This window comes from Desarmillaria tabescens (assembly GCF_030435595.1).
Source record: "Desarmillaria tabescens strain CCBAS 213 chromosome Unknown EV420scaffold_1, whole genome shotgun sequence".
In the NCBI taxonomy this organism is placed as follows: domain Eukaryota; kingdom Fungi; phylum Basidiomycota; class Agaricomycetes; order Agaricales; family Physalacriaceae; genus Desarmillaria; species Desarmillaria tabescens.
In genome coordinates this window covers 3,293,642-3,310,454 of record NW_026848300.1, presented here as the reverse complement: position 1 = coordinate 3,310,454, position 16,813 = coordinate 3,293,642, and the positions used below count along the sequence as shown (strand labels likewise).

Sequence of the window (16,813 nt, the reverse complement as noted above, 5' to 3'; positions counted from 1 at the left end):
GGTTGTGGTCGGAGGAACAGGAATGGTGCGTATATTCTTGCAGCGTGGCTGGTTTCCATCGAATACAAGGGGGAGTCCAAAGGTTTGATCAATGCTCTATAATGACCTGGTCAGATTAAAGCAGTGAAGAACGATAGAAATAATACTTGCCATGAGTCTTGATCTTGAGTTTCGTGTACATCTTTCAAGAGCGACTGCAAGTTCCTCCTCAAGGTATATCGAACCCGAAGGTCCTAGAGTGCTGGCACCGCTACAACTGATGTCTGGATTTGAATACTTTCCCCAGCGGGAGCGAGACATCAAAACCACAAGTCGTCGTTCATCTCCCGTTCCCAATGAATGACTGGATCCACAGCCACGACAAGGAAGATTCAGGAAGAGCATGCACCGCTTACGTGGTCTGCTGGGAACGAGGTTTCTGTATCCTATCCGCACGATCTTCTTCTCTTACGCCGCCCCAGGTTTGCAGACACAGGATATATGGTTAAAGTCCAGGATTGGTAGGAAGGATAGCACAGGCGATCGAGGGTCCACGTAACTGTGTTTCAATGATGATCTGTCGTATATTTAGGTGCTTTCAGCCATTTTGGAACGCATAGAACCGAGGTTTTGTACTGTCAGGAGAAAGTCGATGAGAGAATTGATGAATCTCGGAAGCGCCTAACCAGAATAGCTGAAAATATGCGAATAAACTGTCGTCCTGCGTCCTCCGGTAGTGACTTCCTCAGTCTCACTTCAGCTCTTTACCAGTGGAAGTTCCCCAGCCTTCAAAGAGCACGAAATCGTAAAGGTACTACCTGTGCGACCACCAAATCCTTCACCGGCAGTTCCATACTTGATGACCAAGGTTGGTTCTACTTGACGATGGTCTCCATCGGTGTTGATACTTTGGACGTTCGTTCTCGCGAGGAAGGGTCTATATAATTAATAGGTCCATCGTCAAGGCCAGCGTAAATGTGGGGCATCTACAAGATCTTCCTAGTCAGCCTTCTTCGTAGCAAGTAGTTGAGAAAATTAAATGTACATAAGGGCAGTCAAATATCAAGGCAGAAAACGACAGATGGTAGGGAGACAGGTAGAAAAGTTGGTGAAGTGGAGATGGATGCCAGTGGCGCTGCTTCGGTGATCGGGCCGAGTGCCGGCCAACTCGAACGTTTGAACCCCGGCGGTTCCTGATTGGGACCTTGTCCGGCACCAACAACACCAACACCAGCACCGTTTACCTTCGTATCGATGCGCTAGATCATGATACCGCTGAGAGGTACCGCCACCATTCCTGTCGAAAAATTTCCATGCCTGTGGAAGAATTCTTTGAAGCGAAAGAAACACTTGCATGACAAAGCTGGATAATGGCAGTAGTATACCATGGTCGCCCTCGCAGGTAAGTTTTTGTGTTTCGTTTGGAGTGTTAACTTAGCCGACGGTTTCACTCTCGTCAGACGAGAGAGATATGATGTTTTCGTCCGGCTTCAATTTACCCCGGAGATCCTGAGGTGTGGGCGTCGTGAAGGGACATAAAATCGACGTGGACCCACGTAGCCTGCGATCCGGAAAGGCGATATGAACATCGAAAGAGCAAGATGCAACTATTCAGAGTCGGATGCAGGAGGAGGCTGAGTCTGGGCGTCGCACGAATCTATGGAAATGCGTGGATGACGAGAACAAGGAAGACCCACCGTTGTATGCGGGCGCTTTGCGATGGAAGTGTGGTCTAATGCCAGGTTCAGGACGCATAGTATTGGCGCCTTGATTGGTGGCACTCATCGCCAGATGCTCTATTATGATCGCTTGTCGATTATCGTATCGCAAGAGATCGACATAGAGGATGACCCGGACCCCCTCATCGCTATGCTAATCGGCTTGCATCGGCTCACGCTCGAAAAGCACGGTATCCACAGTATTGTTGAAGACCCCATGCTCAGCGACTACGCATAATACACACAGGAACATCGGGATAACACCGCGACGCTGTTCGAAGGGAGAAAGCTGACACTGAAGAAGGCGGATGGAAATCCGGTGGCCCTTACGCTGGGAAAAATCATCTTCCGACAACCTGGAATTATTGGACGGGATACGTGTTTCGTCGAGGCGACTGCTGAGGATTGCGGGGAGTGGAAAGGCATGGAAACGATCGTAAAGATTAGCTGGCAGGCTAAATCGCGTCCCTCGGAGAAGGACTTCATGGACGACGTGAAGAACGCGGTAGATGAACTGCCTAAGGACGGTACATCGCATCAGTGGGTCTTCGACCACCTTCCCAATATTCTCTTGTCCCAGGACTTTGAGATGGCAGAAGACTCCCCGCAGGCGAGACTCAAGGCGTACTTTGACACCGCCAGCTATGCGGATGGTGATTCATTTGAGTACGAGGAGCGGGTGTGTCGTATCATGGTACAAGAGAAGCTCTATTCGATCACGAGTCTCCGTGAACCTCGGCAGTACACTCAAGGAATATTTGACATCTTGCAAAGTTTGTTTTCCCAGCTATGCGATAACATAGTTTTTATGACCTGCGTGTAGTTCACAGATGGGTTTACGACCACGCAAGAATCATCCATCGGGATATCAGCATGATGAACCTCATGTGGCGGAGGAGGAATGGTGTCATTTATGGCGTTTTGAACGATTTCGACTTGTCCTCATACTGTGATTACAAAAGTGCATCAGCTCTACGTCGCACTACGAGACCATACTATGCATGCGATCTCCTCAAGACGGATCCACCAGTCCATATTTCATCCTCGTCCTTCTGTGTTGCCGCTACGAGAACAAGAAACACCGGAACCAGAAGGCAAAGACTAGCTCGTCCATGTACCAGATCTTCCATTTGAGAGCTGGTACGATATGACGTACCCGGAGCTCTACGACAAGACGTATAATTTCTTTATCGACTCAACCAAAAACCCCGATACACTCCTCCCAGTGTCCGTCAGCTTCTCTAACTTCCAATCCTGGCTTACGCTCTGCTTCGGTCTGATCAGCGCAGACTTTTTTGCTGAAAACGCATACCACCGGAGCAAGCCACAGAGTCTATTTACTCAGTTCTTATCTTCCCGGCCATCAGGATCAGTCGGAACACCCCTCAAAGAGTTTGATAATGCAACACTAGGAGGTTTCGTTGACTATTCGGCGTTCTTTCAGGTCATGTGCAAGTTTGCGGACCAAGATTTAGTCGTCAAATATGATCCAGATGGGGAGCCTACGCAACATCAGAGTTGACGTGGCTATGATTGAGAGGTCAGCCAAGATATTTATGGGCACGTCGAGCGGTGTCTCGCTAGTAGGGTGTTATATGTAGAGGACGAAGATGTCTGTGAAGAATTGCATGACGTTCAAGACTACATCAAGTTATTTGACAGGGCAATCAGTTGCAAAGAAGTCCGAGTTTTCATTTTGACTCTTCTGTGATGCAGTCACGTATACCCATAGCATCATCAGAATAGACGACTTTGTCTCCAAACGATGCCGCAATTTCTTCCAAAGTCTTGCCTTTGGTCCTATAGAGGTTCGATGCGACTTAATGACGTTTGTAGGCCAAAGCTCGAAGGACTTACTCGGGAAAATAAATGGATATAACGACTGCAGACACGAATGTCGTAGCAACAAAGACGTCTAAGAAGTACCATCAGGATTAATGCAGGTGAGTTATGAGAAGGCCTTACAATAAAAGTTTGCTCCGATGTTCGCGAGTGCCTGCGAGAAAATTCAGAATACAAGCGAAACCGACATTAGAGTGAAAAGAACCAACGATCGGACCAGACTCAGTGACAGCAACACTACAAGTATACTGAAGTACTAATCCCAGCGCCACACTGTCGGTGATTGATAAATCAAAGGTCCGACAATAGCAAATAGGCGAACGTACATCTTATTGCGCAAAGCAACAGGAAGAACCTCGGTGCTGTACAGCCAGATTGCGCTGTTTATACCCAGGTCTTGCACGATTCATCAGGATAGACAACACAAACGGCCAGGAAGAGACAGACGAAAGATGGCAGTGAACATATATATCCCAAGGACCGCCATTCCTTTGCCGATGTTGTTATCCGAGCCAGAAAAATAGCGGGTCATTAAAGCACAGTAAATCAGGTCTATGCACAATGCGACCATGCCCCACTTCAAAAGCTTGACGCGACCAAATCTGTCCAAGAGGTATATCTATAGATAAATCAGTATGCTCGCCTGCAAGATGAACGAGGTGCTAGTAGATACTGCGTACAGAGGGTAAATTCGCCATGAGTCCCACAGTCCCATAGATGCCTGCTAATACGAGTACCGTTTCGCTTTTTATTCCCAACTGGCTATAGAGCATCGGTTGATAGTAGTCTTGAATCCCGTATTAGAAAACTCATGAGACTGACATAAGGAAGAAGCGCCAGGCTAACTTACTGACGATGTTGATTCCAGAAAGGGCTGTCATAATGTGCACGAAAAGCAAAATGAGTATACGTTTCTTGTACTTCGACCAGGCCTCCAAGAACGTCCTCGTCCCCGTCGACTTGAGAGAATAAATCAGACTTGGTCAGCTTCAAGGACGGTTGCTCGACGTACCTTTTCGAAAAGTATCTGTTCTCGCATGTCATTGAACTCTTTAAGCAAAGCCACCTTGGGGTTGCACTCAATGTCAACAAAAGCCCGAAAATAGTAAACGAGCCTTACTTCAGACAGGTTGCCCTGGATTTGTCTAAAGGCTACACGTGCTTCGTCTTGGCGCCCTAAACTGATCAGCCATCTGGGAGACTCGGGGAGGAAAAATTGCAGGCCAAGGAAGAGTATGATGCTGAGTGGTATCTGAAGAGACGTAGGAAGTCGCCACTGAAATGTGCTCGTCGCCGGCATGTACCCACAAGCAAATCTACAAAAATTCTATCACCTGCAGTGCTAAAGCACTGACGCCTTACCCGACCCAATTAGCTAGTGACACTCGTGAGAAGTACAGTTCCAAAATCACATTTAGCAGAGCACCCCTACCAAGAAAGCTGCCAAAGGCGAACATAAATCCCGTGAGTCCTCCGATGAATCCGCGTGATACAGGCGGTCTGACAGGGTTGAAATTTTAAGTAGAATCGCTGAACGAACTCTAAACACACGATATTTCAGAGTTGTATATGGCAACAGTGCCGGAGAGGCCTCCCCTATGGATATGTTTCGTTAGAACTTGCACACTGTGTCAATAAATATTCTTACGTAGCGGCACCGATGACTATTCGTCCCACGAGGAACATGGTATAGCTCTGTGCCGCTGTCTGGAAGATAGTTCCAATGATAGCCTAAGCAATAAGCGTCATGACTCCCATAGTACACAGGCTTTGCCGCCAACCATACCGCAATGCACATTAGTTGCATGTAACGTCTTCTTCCAAAGAAGTCCCCCAGAAAGATCTGTACAATGTGCCCGACAGCTAATCCAGCAACGTATGCTGCCACGATCGCCCCCAGAGCTGCGTCGCTTGGATTTCCCATGTCTACAAAGCAGATTAAATAATGGAAAGAGCGAGGCGATGAACTCACATTCTCTAAAACTTTGATAGATAATGCTCGTGGCAATAATCACCATGGCATATCTTTCGTGTCCTTCAGTCTGCCGCTCTTGATAAGATTATAATTCCAACACACCCAAGGAGTAACAATCCTGTGCAACAGCAACTTGAATAAGAACACGTCAGAAAAATGAAGGATGCTCCCACCTATGCTTGCGAAAGCTCCAAAAAGTACAGCGTTGCTCTTCATGTGGAAGGACGAAACGACGAATGGTCGGTAGATGATTCCCATCGTAGGATTTCGCTTCAAACCCAGATCAAACTCCGTGGTCCTATACACTTGCGTCACAAGATGAATGTACATATATCCGGGACCAATACCTGAATTAGACAATCAATAAGAGTCTATATGATACCTCTGATTTAGCTGACAATGGCGGCTACACATGTTCTGATATAGTCTTTAGACTAGGCGCACCTTGGCCTAGTGGGCCCTCCATGTAGTCAGGTTACATCTTCGACACGTAATGAGTATGAAGGTAGAAACCCGGAGAGTTTGATGTGTAGTATTTCAATACCAGCAATTAGAAGGCTTTCGTGGGCACATGAGCGAGAATTCACAAGGAAAGTAGGCACAACAGGTACATACAGCTGTGCCACATCCGTAAGTAAGCGTTTTTGACGAGAACGCCAAAGAGACAGACACCAGCTTGTGGTAGACAGTTGAACATATGCCGTTTCTTCCAAGCTTTCGACAATGGAAGTGACCTTGAGAACCGGACCAAGGTTTGCGCAGCCCTCGCCGGCGCGTACGTTACGCCAGTTTTGTAGTGGTCAGGTATCCTGGTGTGATTGCCTTCATATATCAAAACATTTCAGATTGTTTCCTGCGAAGAACGCCAGTTACAGTCGATGGGTCGGTCCATCGTCAAGTAATACAAACGCAACGTGATCTCTAGTCAGCCCAACTTAGAATCAACCAGCAGCCTAGCGATAACGATGATCACGAGCTTGAAAGAACTCACGAGCAAGCAAGTCAAAAGGAACGGAAAGAAACTAGAAAATTTGGTCATCACGACGCGAAACCTCGCGAAACGTGCAAGGTGCAGTGTTGGCTTTCGATCGGGCCGGATACTGCCGATGTAAAACCGGGCCGCGACCAATTTCGACTCTTATGTGCCCGTCCACTGCCAGCAACTGGCGGTAGAGAGCTCAAGAATAGATTCTGGCTGTAAGCCCTTGCAGGGACGATAAAAATATAAAAGAATTAAATTACGATATTGTAGGTTTCCGTCCGACATAAAAATACATATCTGTCGTGAATATCGTGGTTTCGCGTGTACGGTGAAGCATCATAAGGGAAGGGGGTATCAACGTGTATGTGTGCATATAGACGCACGTCCTTCAATGTCCCAGAGAAACAAAACAAGGGTATCAGTCCTTCTGTATCTTGCTCCCACCCGGCGCGTTTAACAGCTTGCTATCCATGTTCTCTACAAATCGGCCTTTCTCTCCAGCCGCAGGTGCCTTCCGCCTCATCCAAGACTTGAAACTCTTCCTTCCAGTGCTCAAGGCACTGCCCGTTGTATTCTTCTCTGACGGTCCGGCGCTCGGGAGACCTGGGGACTCTCCACCAGCAGCACCGGGGTCCAGAGCTAGCGGAGTGGTACCTCCGCCGGTGGGTATCGTCTCCCCGGCAGCTTTGCCTGCACCAGGCTTGACTTGTTCAGCATCAGACTTCTTAACCCCAGCCTCCTTCGAGCCTTCCTCCGCTTCCGCCTGCAGCTTCAAAAGCTCTTCTCCCCGGATGCGCAGAAACTCTTCCAAGAGAGCTGCATTTCGTGAGTTGGCCTTCCAAATGGCGAGAAGAACATCGCCAACAAGAGGAACAAAACCGACAGTAGCACTGACGGCATTGTTCACCAACATGCGTTGCAGTAACCAGCTGGGTATCTCTGCTTGACGTGCTTTCCGTACGACGAGGAGATAGTTTAGCGCTACGTTGGCCACGTCACCTGCTCCTGGGATAATTCCGATGACAAAAGTCCAGCCAAATCTGAAACCGCAGATAGAGAAGCCCTTGTCGAGGTAATGAGCTCGGTGTTTGATGGATCGTAGTATCTTCATGTCGCGTTTCGATAGGCCAGGGGGCAGGTCGCGCTAGATATCCAGTTCAGCGTCGCTCCATTCTCCAAAAAAGGTAAATCCGCACCTTTTTCCTGCGCTGCTTACCTCGGTCGTCCGTATAATGCTCGTACAGGGGATCCACAGGTGCGTATTGCTCCAGGTGCTTCGCAAACAGTTTCTTGCCAGTCTTTTCGAACAATTTGGTTGTCATCGTAGATGGTGGGAGCGGTGAAGGGCGGTCAGGCGAGTGGAGGTGATATAGAAGAAGGATAAACAAAAGAGCCCTGATGTCGTCAAACCGCGTCAGGGCATTGCTTTGCACCGCTTTGCGGATCATAATTTCCACGGGTCCATTGGATTTCCAATTAAATAATTAAAACTAGGCTATACCCATACAACCCTACATATTACACCTGGAAAAATAATCTCAAAACAAACACAATTTTAATCACGTACCCCACCCTCTGTTTGCGCACACATTCCGCCGATTCGTTCGTCCATAGCAATCAACCTTTCCGCAGTCCCTGCACGCATTTAAACAGAAAGACCTTCCACCCTTGCCTTTACAATCCGCCGAACCGCATTTTGAACAGTGTCTTGGGTTCCGTTTCCGTGGACCATCAACAGAAGCTGACTCTTCGTCCAAGAAAGGATACGCTCGCTTAGCTGGGGGATTGGGCGGTTCATTCCCCAACGGCGGCGGCGGCTCAATCGGATTCGGATTACTGGGGCCAGTAGTAGTGACAGAGTTCGCAACCGCGGAGGATGAAGATTGACCTACTTTCGCGCTGGGTGCGAAATATGGCGGTACGCGGAAGGTAGAGGAGAAATGTCCTCCTTGGGGCTGTGGCTGTGGTTGAGGTTGAGGTTGAGGATACATATAAGCCGGTCCTGGGCCTGCTGATGAACCCGCTACTGAAGGCGTATCGGGTTCTGCAGAGGCTGAATGCCCTGCATGAGCTTTCCAAGCCTCAGCATATTCCGCAGGGGTCTAGCGTCCATCATCATCTCTAAGATTGGCATGAAAACTAGGGGAAGGCACTCACCCCCTGTGCCATCGGCGGGTGCTGCACAGTGTCTTCCATCATCTGATTTTGTTCTTGAGGTTCCTCCTCTTCCTCTTCCTCTGCCACTATAGTCGTTGGCTCTGCAACGCCGTGCTGGATAGAATGGATGATCTGCAGAATGACTTCTTTCCTGACACCGGATCGTAAAGATCCCTGGACCATATTCCAGAGTGCCTTGGAGACGCCTATCGCTTGCCAATTCCACACCTCGGGACCGCTTCCCAAGTCACCTTCAAACTGCCGCAGCCGAGCTGGAAACTCCTCCGCTAGTGTATTGGGAAGGGAGCGAAAAATGGCGGGATCAGTGCTAGCAAATTTGCGGCCTTCAGGACAAGCCGACATACAAGCTGGGCTATTGCAAACGTATTCGCACCCGATGACGAAGAACGGTCGCTCCAAGTCATAGATCTTGACCGGACCAGAAGTGATACGGCCCTTGTTGATGAGAGGAGTCGTACAGCTGGGGCAGGATATCCCGTTAAATACGAGGGGCTGGGGATCCCAGTACAAAAATCTGAACTCCAGCAGGGGACGACTAGTATTAGCACCAGTCAAACAAAAGTATGTGGGGGACATGGGGAGCCAGAAGGTCCTCAGCACCGAGTACAAGGAAGGTAAACTCTGGCTCTGGTTCCTTGGAGATACAAGAGAACCCAGGTGAGTCTTGAATGCATCCTCCACGGTACCGGCTGGGGAAACGGGGTTCGGCTCAGCGAGAAAACCGATGAGAGTGTTGATGAAAACGCCGGGCTTGGTGCGAGAAAGCTCCATCCAGTCCTCGCCGTCAAAGTTTGGGTCTTGAAGAGTCGGGAACATGGGTCGTTTCACATCCTGGCCGGGAAAGTAAGGGTTCTAAAGAAGAGTCAAGGACCGCGCATACAGAACCAGAGCAGCGTACGCACCCCGCTGGCAATGAGCGCCAGGACAGCAGAATCAGGTTGTGTAGGCTTGCGAGACGGTCGTGGTGGATTCACTGAGCCTGCTGGGAAGCCGTCTTTACGAGGCCGTCCTACAGGACGCTTGATCTTTGGAGGAGCACCGTCTGGATATTTCTTCCCGCTACCCTTCGGGCGCCCAGGCCTACGCTTTTCCTGCACAGGCGCCGACGCTCCTCCCTGCCCTTGGTTTTCTGCCGCCGCTGCAGTTATGTTCTCGTTCTGAAAGATGACCTGCTGGTGACCAGAAGAACCCGCCACTGAATCCATCGACTACTGCCTGTAATGTCATGATGAGCGTCCGTGGAAACGAAGACGTATAGATGGGAACGAATATATTCCGAGGTAAATCTCGAAAGTAAATCATTAAGATATCCTCAAGAACAGCCGAGGAAAATAGGGAAATAGGAGGTAAAATTGATTGAAAAACTGCTGGAAACTGATGGCTTACCTATTTGTCTCGAGATGCACCAATACTGGCGATAAAATGTAGATAAATGTATACAGTTCTCCACCGTCCGTCAAATAGACACAGAGAATCTGCTAGGAAATAGAGAGAGGTTGTTTGAAGGTAGTCGATGAGGGCGTGATTATGTGGGATTTATGGCGTGAGAATCTAGTCCTTCCATCTTGGGACACAATAACTCCATAATTAGACAAAATAATTCATGATAATGCCTCGTGCCACTCCCATCGCTCAAAAATCGTTATTTCTATTGTTAGCCGAATTCGCGGAGCTGAATATTGAATTCTTAAGTGTGCGACGTGATGAATTTTAAGAAGGTACTACAGGAGCGGTCGGAGTGCACATGTTATTTTATGCGGTACGTCTGCTTAATTTCCGATGACATGGCACGAGGCTAAAGAAAAGCCTAAGGGCTAGCTTGATACAAAAGACAGCGGTCTTTGTGAGTGCGTTATGCAGCTCGTGCGAAGATTAACTCAATCATGCGCATCCCATACCCGTCGGGGAACATGGGCTCAGGTGCGAACGCCCCAATGAATATCATAGGATCAATGAAGCCAGAAGCATAGGGAAGCACAAGTTAATCACCGATGCAAGCAGGAGATAAAGGGACTCGGCGAACAGTGAACACGGACCTCAAGGACGGCACCAGGGGAGAACAATCATGCTACTCCAGGAACTTGGGACAGGCTCAGTCAAAGATGAAACGGCGCGTACCATTTCTTGCCCCAAGGCAATAATCGGCTTAAATGCCCTAGATTAGTGGACACCATGTCACGGAGAAGGGATAGAATCAATTCAGACTCGACTTGCTTATTGCGTAGCAGAAACCATCTGTATTGATTTGGATCTGCGTACATATTAGAGCGATCCTTTGAATGAAAAGGGGAAAGAAAGTTCGCAGGGATTCCTTGAAACCAAAAGCAAAAACGTCCTCGTTTGTTGGGTTAGATTACATACCATACGAACTGAAAGATACCCATTTCTTCGTAAAACAGCTGAGACGGCACTCCCATAATGTCCTAACACAATCGTTATCCATCCCTTCAGCCAGATTTCTTCTTCAGTTCTTCATATCCAGCAGCCTTGAGGTCAGCATTGATCTCATCCAGATGGGTAATAAATTCTGGTGGGAAAGACAGTGGTTCGGATTCTGAAAGTTTAGATAAGTATCCATGCCCTGAGTAGTCATGAAGCACAAGCACGGACCTCTAACTGTTCCAGCACGATTCATGGCATAATCAGTCATCGCCAATACCATCGGAGTCTCAAACGCGATAGCTATTACTTGTGAGTAATATTCACTGTACCTGCGTGTGTACTCACCCATCGAATTCTTGGATACTCGCTCCGGTTTGAGCTCCGCTACGCTTGCAGCCTTGTGTACCTCAGGAGTCGCTAGAAGACGGACGTCAAAAACCACATCTCCACAATCATACGGAAGATCAAACTCACGTCCATGAGGACAGAAGACCGTCTGTAGACTGATGCCTCCAGGCTCAAATCGACCGCCACGTTCACCGAAGATTACACCTAGAATTTCAGTGGCGTTGTTCCGATGATAGTACTATCAAGACGTCAGTGAGCAAAGACTCAGGCATAGACGCACGACGAGACTTCATACTGGTGGCCGGAAACTGTCACTCGCAACATCCCACCTCTCAGAGACGGTAAGAACCTCGACGAGAGGAATCCCGGGAGCTTTGGACTTGGCCGTCAGGACCGTGAAGACTGAAGGGTCAATATGATCTTTGGACAGGCTTCCCACGAAAATGAACTTTTCCATCGCATACTTGTACGGGACATAGCTAAAGGCACAGTTAAACCCTGGCGGCGGCCGAAGTCAGAAAGCTAATGTTACTCACTTCCCTTGCCATGCCACCACATCAAAAGGTGTGTGATCTTGCGCGGCAGAGAAAAGTTGTCCCCCAATCCTATCAATTTGTCGGTCACGGTTCGACCTCCGTCATCGAAAGACTTACTTGTAAACAACTCGAAAGACGTCAGTAAAAGCAACCTGCGGACCTATGGCACAACTCACTCTCCCAGGACGTTTCGTCAATCTCAAAACTCGCCAATGGTACCTCGAAATCCCTCGGATTTGCCATTCCGTGTCCACCAATCGGCCCGAGATCGGGAAGCTCGAAGTGCGAACCAAAGATCTCCTGTACATCTGTGTCCGCGAGCTTCAGTAATGGCGCGCTTGAACGATTATCCGCGGCTCACATCCTCTGGAAGGTCCATCAGGTAACGAGACCTTGAACTTCATACCCTTTTGTACGACCATCAACTCCCCGGGCCGCACCATCATTCTGTCAGGACATTTAGGACCGGCAATACCGACAGACGGAAATACTCGCCTCCCAAACTCGGTCTGTACATCCAACCTCCCTTGGTGCGGCGCTACCAGCATGTCTCCATCGCTATTACAAAACGCTTAATTCTGCATACTCGCATTCGCCGAATAGAAATGCAGCGCTAGGCCCTCTCTGGACGTAGGCTCGCCGTTCCCTCCAATTGTCTTCAGACCCGCGATGAAGTCCACTTCATCGGACGACGAAGGGAGGGAAGGGGGACTCCAGTTCAACTGCGTGGGACTGATGTGCACCTTTGGATTGATAGGGAGGAAATTGGACTCCATCTTGAGAAATATCCATCAGCTTTCAGCTTTAGCCATCCGGATGGGCACGCACGTCTGGGCTGTCAGGTAGTCTGACAAATTTCTTGTGATCCAACGAAGGTCGAATGCGATACATGAACCTACAGACAATAAGGTCAGCCTCGGGGCAGTCTTAGGGAATATGCGGCTGTGCACGCACGCATGGAGATTCTGGGGTCGGGGCGCGACGAACGGGGAGCCCGTCATCTATAACGCGACGTTAGCGAGAACGTCCTTTCTTTCTCTCATTTGCACGTACCCCTTCCATGTATAACCCATACTTATTCTTCTGCGGGTGATTCTGTCCTTGCGGAAGGGTGCCTGGGCTATTGGTGGTTCGTCATTAACCCAACTTAAGGTCAAGAGGGCACAACAAGCAACTCACATAGCTTCGCTTGCAAAGCGATTCCCGAAACCCACTTGATACTTGTACGGGTCACCAGATGGCGAAGAGACAATACTCGCTGATGCACTGTATGTGTGGGACTGCATTGTCTGTTAGTGAGAAATGCTGGTGCTAGGGCAGGCCTTTTATTCCCTTCATCAACGGTCCCCGAGTGGATGATCCTCGTCACTGGGTGCTCGTCAGCCGTACCCTACGGCACTATTCTTGGTAATCAAGTTGAGTCCCGGGACCTTTTCAGTGAGAATGAATGCACTTCGTCAACGGAACCTCGTCAGCATTGAATGAAACTCACCTCACCGTCTATTCTTTGTCATCAAATTGTGTCTTGGGACCATCTCTGTGGGAAAGAACATAGAAAGCAACTGTGATTTCGTGACCATATGTCAGCCTTGCTGATAGATTCAGAAGGGCGATGATCGAAAGGTGGATATATGCGCAGATTATTATTCGCCAGTCACCAGCACTCACAAGGAAGACTCGAAGAGATGCTCCAGAGCTCCGTTTTCCCGTTATCAGTACGTTTCAGTGGGGAAAATGCGGCAAAGCAAGGTGAAAATGTGATTTGATATTGGTTGTACATACATAATTTCTGGTCTGCTCGTTTCTTGACTAGCGATGATCGAAATGCTAATTGAGATGGTGCTCTCATAATCATCGAAGTCAGTCGGATCTCTTCTTCAATTCTTCGTATCCAGCAGCCTTCAGGTCAGCGTTAATCTCATCCAGATGGGCAATAAAATCTGGCGGGAAAGACAGTGGTTCGGATTCTGAAAGTCTAAATGAGTGTCGTGTTTTGAACAACCATAAAAGCCTAAGCATGTACCAGCAACCGTCCCAGCCCGATTCATGGCATAATCAGTCATCGTCAACACCATTGGCGTCTCAGACAAAATACCTATTGCTTCTGAGCGACACAATCACTACCATGCCGAGGAGCCCACTCACCTATCGAGTCTTTGGTGGTTCGCTCCGGTTTGAGCTCTACCACGCTCGCAGCCTTGTGCACTTCAGGAGGCGCTAGAAGATCGATCAAGGTTAACAATCGCTTCTCTACAATGCAGATAATCAGATCGACCAACTCACGTCCATGAGGACAGAACACAGTCTGTAAACGGGTACCTCCAGGTACATATCGATCACCAATGTTCACCGAATATTACACCCACAATCTCGGTGGCATTGTTCCGATGATAGTACTGTAAAATGCCAATGAATTAGGGCTCTGGTGGATATGCAGGATACGACTACGTACTGGTGGTCGGAAAGTGTCAGTCGCAACATTCCACCTCTCAGCGAAGACGAGGACGTTGACGAGCGGAATGCCAGGAGCCTTGGACTTGGCCGTCAGGACCGTGAAGACTGAAGGGTCGATATGGTCCTTGGATGGGCTCCCCACGACATCAGCAATCTCACAATTGGTATAGGACGTATAGAGACATGCCTCCTATAGCACCCTATACCCTATAACACGGTATAGGGCTATAAGGGACATGCATGTTTCCTATAAACCCCATTCATAGGGCTATACCATCCCTATACAGCATCATTTGCCAGACTGTACCGGCAACGCAATTGATTCTGAATGCTATATCACTTAAATTTCTCAGGAATATAAAGAATTAGATATCTATTAGCAATGCGACAGGTACAGTGAGATACTAGGTACGTCAGGTTACATCTATGATACCACCAGCCTCTATCCACCGTCATCAATCCCGATCCTTCACTAAATACAACAGATGAAACGGCAATGACTAATAGAAAAGCTGTCAGTTGAAAATATTCATAACAGAAGGGGGGGCCACTCACGATGATAGTACGTCCTAAGCCTGGAAGAGGACTAACGATAAAGGACACTGCACCACTGATGCTAAGAAAAGGCTGAGAATCAGATTGTCACACACAATCAAGAAATAACACACCTCATATCACCACATCGTTCGTCGAGCTGAGGTATACCTCCGCTTCATCCCCACTGGCGTCTGACGCGTATTTATCCGGGCGGTCTTGTATTATATCTTCGACAGTTTGGATGACATCCAATGTGGGTGGGGTCGCAAATGAGATCCTATAGATGAGTATCTTGTAGCAAGGAGGATATGTAATAAAGTAAACTTACCAAGTGCCTGGTATCGCGCAGACACGAAAGGGAGATAGTACGAGTAAGTGGGAGAAAAGAGAGGAAGCAAAATCAGCGAAGTTCAATATACACGTGACCATATGCCGCGATTGTGCACAGACCACTTCCATTTTGGGGACGCTAGGCTTGACACCGGTCTTTTTCACACTTTTTCGCATTTTGTCTGTCAGTATGCACATCCTTAAAACTATAATCATAGGTATTTATTAATTGAAGGGCTACACTGATATCTTTATATAGATTTGATAGGACTTGTCTATAGATGTATAGTGGTATAGGTGATATAGATGACGTAGACTCAGGATACTTGCAAAATTCCCTATACTGTCTATACCACCTATACCCTCTATATGGATGTGAAATTGCTGATGGAAGATGAACTTTCCATTGTGTACTTGTACGGGACATAGCTAAAACCGCACTTAAATAGCAGTAGCAGAGAGTAAGGTGTCACTCACTTCCCCTGCCATGCTACCATGTCAAAGGGCATGTGGTCTTGTGCGGCAGAGAATAGTTGTCCTCCGATCCTGTAGTTTTTAGTCGATCAGAGCTGGACCTCTGTCGTCTTGAAAGGACTCACTTGTAAACAACTCGAAAGATGTCAGTACTACAAGCAACATGCAAAGCTAAGACAGCACTTACCCTCCCATGACGTTTCGTCAATCTCGAAACTCGCTAACGGTACCTCGAAATCTCTCGGGTTAGCCATTCCGTGTCCTCCGATGGGTCCGAGATCAGGAAGCTCGAAGTGCGAACCAAAGATCTCCTGCACATCTGTATGTCAATGAATGTCAGTAACGACACACTTTAATACTAGCAGGTGAGGGCCATCCCATACGTGTGGCAATTCCGAGTCCTATGTTTGTCAGATAGATCAATCACCTTACCCGGTGCATCATTTGTATATGAATGCATCCGGAGTTTTGCCGTTTGGATCAAGGGGCATATCAGTGATATCGATTCCACCTTCTCATATTGCACGTCTCCCTTGAATCATACCATCATTGAACCATATAACACAGTCGGGATCGACATACCTGGCTGTAAAATGACTGTTTCTGAAATATACGATACCCACTAGTTGATAACATGCATTTCCATTGACTGTGGATGTGGGATCGGGATATGCGCGAACGGAAGGTCGCATCACTGAGGATCGTGAGAGTCAAGGGAGAAGGGCAATGGAACGCATCAAGGCACAAAGGTCAATTGAGCCTTCACCCCCGGGGGTAAATACCATGACGACAAGCAAATGTCCAAAAGAATTGAAGGGGACTGCACAACACACAGAGAATACACTGATTGTCATAGAATCAAAAGAAGCAAAAAAAAATATAATGAAAAGAACATACGTAACACAGCAAATTAATAATGACATACATGAAACAAACGAATCGAAGCACACGGATGAGTGCATGGGCAACCCAGCATGGTAATAGAGACAACAAAAACACGAAAAAGGCTGCCACAACATATGAATAGAGTTGAGGGAAGCAGGTAAAACCAAGGATCAGATAGCACCGTAGGAGATGA

General features: G+C 48.1%; 6 protein-coding genes across 6 annotated transcripts; 1 reads left to right on the top strand and 5 right to left on the bottom strand.

Moving 5' to 3' along the window:
• Nucleotides 1–1,600: 1,600 nt before the first annotated feature.
• EV420DRAFT_1634605 (uncharacterized protein) lies at nt 1,601–3,219 on the top strand (the record flags this gene model as incomplete). Its single annotated transcript, XM_060476342.1, has 5 exons — nt 1,601–1,680; nt 1,728–1,902; nt 1,945–2,470; nt 2,521–2,751; nt 2,819–3,219. The coding sequence occupies 5 exons, from the start codon at nt 1,601–1,603 to the stop codon at nt 3,217–3,219; spliced, it is 1,413 nt and encodes a 470-aa protein (XP_060339984.1).
• Nucleotides 3,220–3,388: 169 nt separating this feature from the next.
• EV420DRAFT_1257887 (general substrate transporter) lies at nt 3,389–5,557 on the bottom strand (the record flags this gene model as incomplete). The annotated part of the gene is made up of 16 exons (XM_060466858.1): nt 3,389–3,497; nt 3,555–3,612; nt 3,663–3,693; nt 3,749–3,812; nt 3,866–3,935; nt 3,987–4,158; nt 4,220–4,326; nt 4,390–4,498; nt 4,552–4,605; nt 4,660–4,855; nt 4,902–4,914; nt 4,972–5,039; nt 5,091–5,135; nt 5,188–5,270; nt 5,326–5,465; nt 5,512–5,557. The coding sequence occupies 16 exons, from the start codon at nt 5,555–5,557 to the stop codon at nt 3,389–3,391; spliced, it is 1,365 nt and encodes a 454-aa protein (XP_060339983.1).
• A 1,168-nt stretch (nt 5,558–6,725) lies between these two features.
• Nucleotides 6,726–7,942, bottom strand: EV420DRAFT_1498866 (uncharacterized protein). The gene is made up of 2 exons (XM_060470982.1): nt 7,693–7,942; nt 6,726–7,640 (listed from the first exon to the last, which is right to left on the bottom strand). The coding sequence occupies exons 1-2, from the start codon at nt 7,816–7,818 to the stop codon at nt 6,915–6,917; spliced, it is 852 nt and encodes a 283-aa protein (XP_060339982.1). The 5' UTR covers nt 7,819–7,942; the 3' UTR covers nt 6,726–6,914.
• On the bottom strand, nt 7,943–10,254 carry EV420DRAFT_1498855 (uncharacterized protein). Its single transcript, XM_060470981.1, has 3 exons — nt 9,577–10,254; nt 8,654–9,526; nt 7,943–8,598 (listed from the first exon to the last, which is right to left on the bottom strand). The coding sequence occupies exons 1-3, from the start codon at nt 9,877–9,879 to the stop codon at nt 8,056–8,058; spliced, it is 1,719 nt and encodes a 572-aa protein (XP_060339981.1). The 5' UTR covers nt 9,880–10,254; the 3' UTR covers nt 7,943–8,055.
• A 730-nt stretch (nt 10,255–10,984) lies between these two features.
• On the bottom strand, nt 10,985–13,412 carry EV420DRAFT_1757772 (homogentisate 1,2-dioxygenase). Its single transcript, XM_060480521.1, has 13 exons — nt 13,120–13,412; nt 12,994–13,060; nt 12,895–12,941; nt 12,769–12,835; nt 12,527–12,716; nt 12,302–12,478; nt 12,117–12,248; nt 12,058–12,067; nt 11,941–12,009; nt 11,700–11,883; nt 11,531–11,642; nt 11,285–11,473; nt 10,985–11,228 (listed from the first exon to the last, which is right to left on the bottom strand). Exons 1-13 carry the CDS (start codon nt 13,224–13,226, stop codon nt 11,122–11,124), a joined length of 1,458 nt encoding a protein of 485 aa, XP_060339980.1. The 5' UTR covers nt 13,227–13,412; the 3' UTR covers nt 10,985–11,121.
• On the bottom strand, nt 13,413–16,116 carry EV420DRAFT_1757771 (RmlC-like cupin domain-containing protein; the record flags this gene model as incomplete). Its single annotated transcript, XM_060480520.1, has 10 exons — nt 13,413–13,907; nt 13,964–14,035; nt 14,086–14,190; nt 14,224–14,245; nt 14,307–14,336; nt 14,393–14,528; nt 15,739–15,807; nt 15,861–15,870; nt 15,923–16,046; nt 16,087–16,116. 10 exons carry the CDS (start codon nt 16,114–16,116, stop codon nt 13,801–13,803), a joined length of 705 nt encoding a protein of 234 aa, XP_060339979.1. The 3' UTR covers nt 13,413–13,800.
• Nucleotides 16,117–16,813: the final 697 nt, after the last annotated feature.

Coding starts and splice junctions, on each gene's coding strand:
- EV420DRAFT_1498866 (XM_060470982.1), bottom strand. CDS start 7,818: ATGACAACCAAATTGTTCGAAAAGACTGGCAAGAAACTGTTTGCGAAG. Junction 7,641..7,692: donor GTAAGCAGCGCAGGAAAAAG/GTGCGGATTTAC, acceptor CTGGATATCTAG/CGCGACCTGCCCCCTGGCCT.
- EV420DRAFT_1757772 (XM_060480521.1), bottom strand. CDS start 13,226: ATGCAGTCCCACACATACAGTGCATCAGCGAGTATTGTCTCTTCGCCA. Junction 12,479..12,526: donor TTTCTATTCGGCGAATGCGA/GTATGCAGAATT, acceptor ACATGCTGGTAG/CGCCGCACCAAGGGAGGTTG. Junction 11,884..11,940: donor GTGGTGGCATGGCAAGGGAA/GTGAGTAACATT, acceptor CTGTGCCTTTAG/CTATGTCCCGTACAAGTATG.
- EV420DRAFT_1498855 (XM_060470981.1), bottom strand. CDS start 9,879: ATGGATTCAGTGGCGGGTTCTTCTGGTCACCAGCAGGTCATCTTTCAG. Junction 9,527..9,576: donor TGGCGCTCATTGCCAGCGGG/GTGCGTACGCTG, acceptor ACTCTTCTTTAG/AACCCTTACTTTCCCGGCCA. Junction 8,599..8,653: donor ACCCGCCGATGGCACAGGGG/GTGAGTGCCTTC, acceptor GATGGACGCTAG/ACCCCTGCGGAATATGCTGA.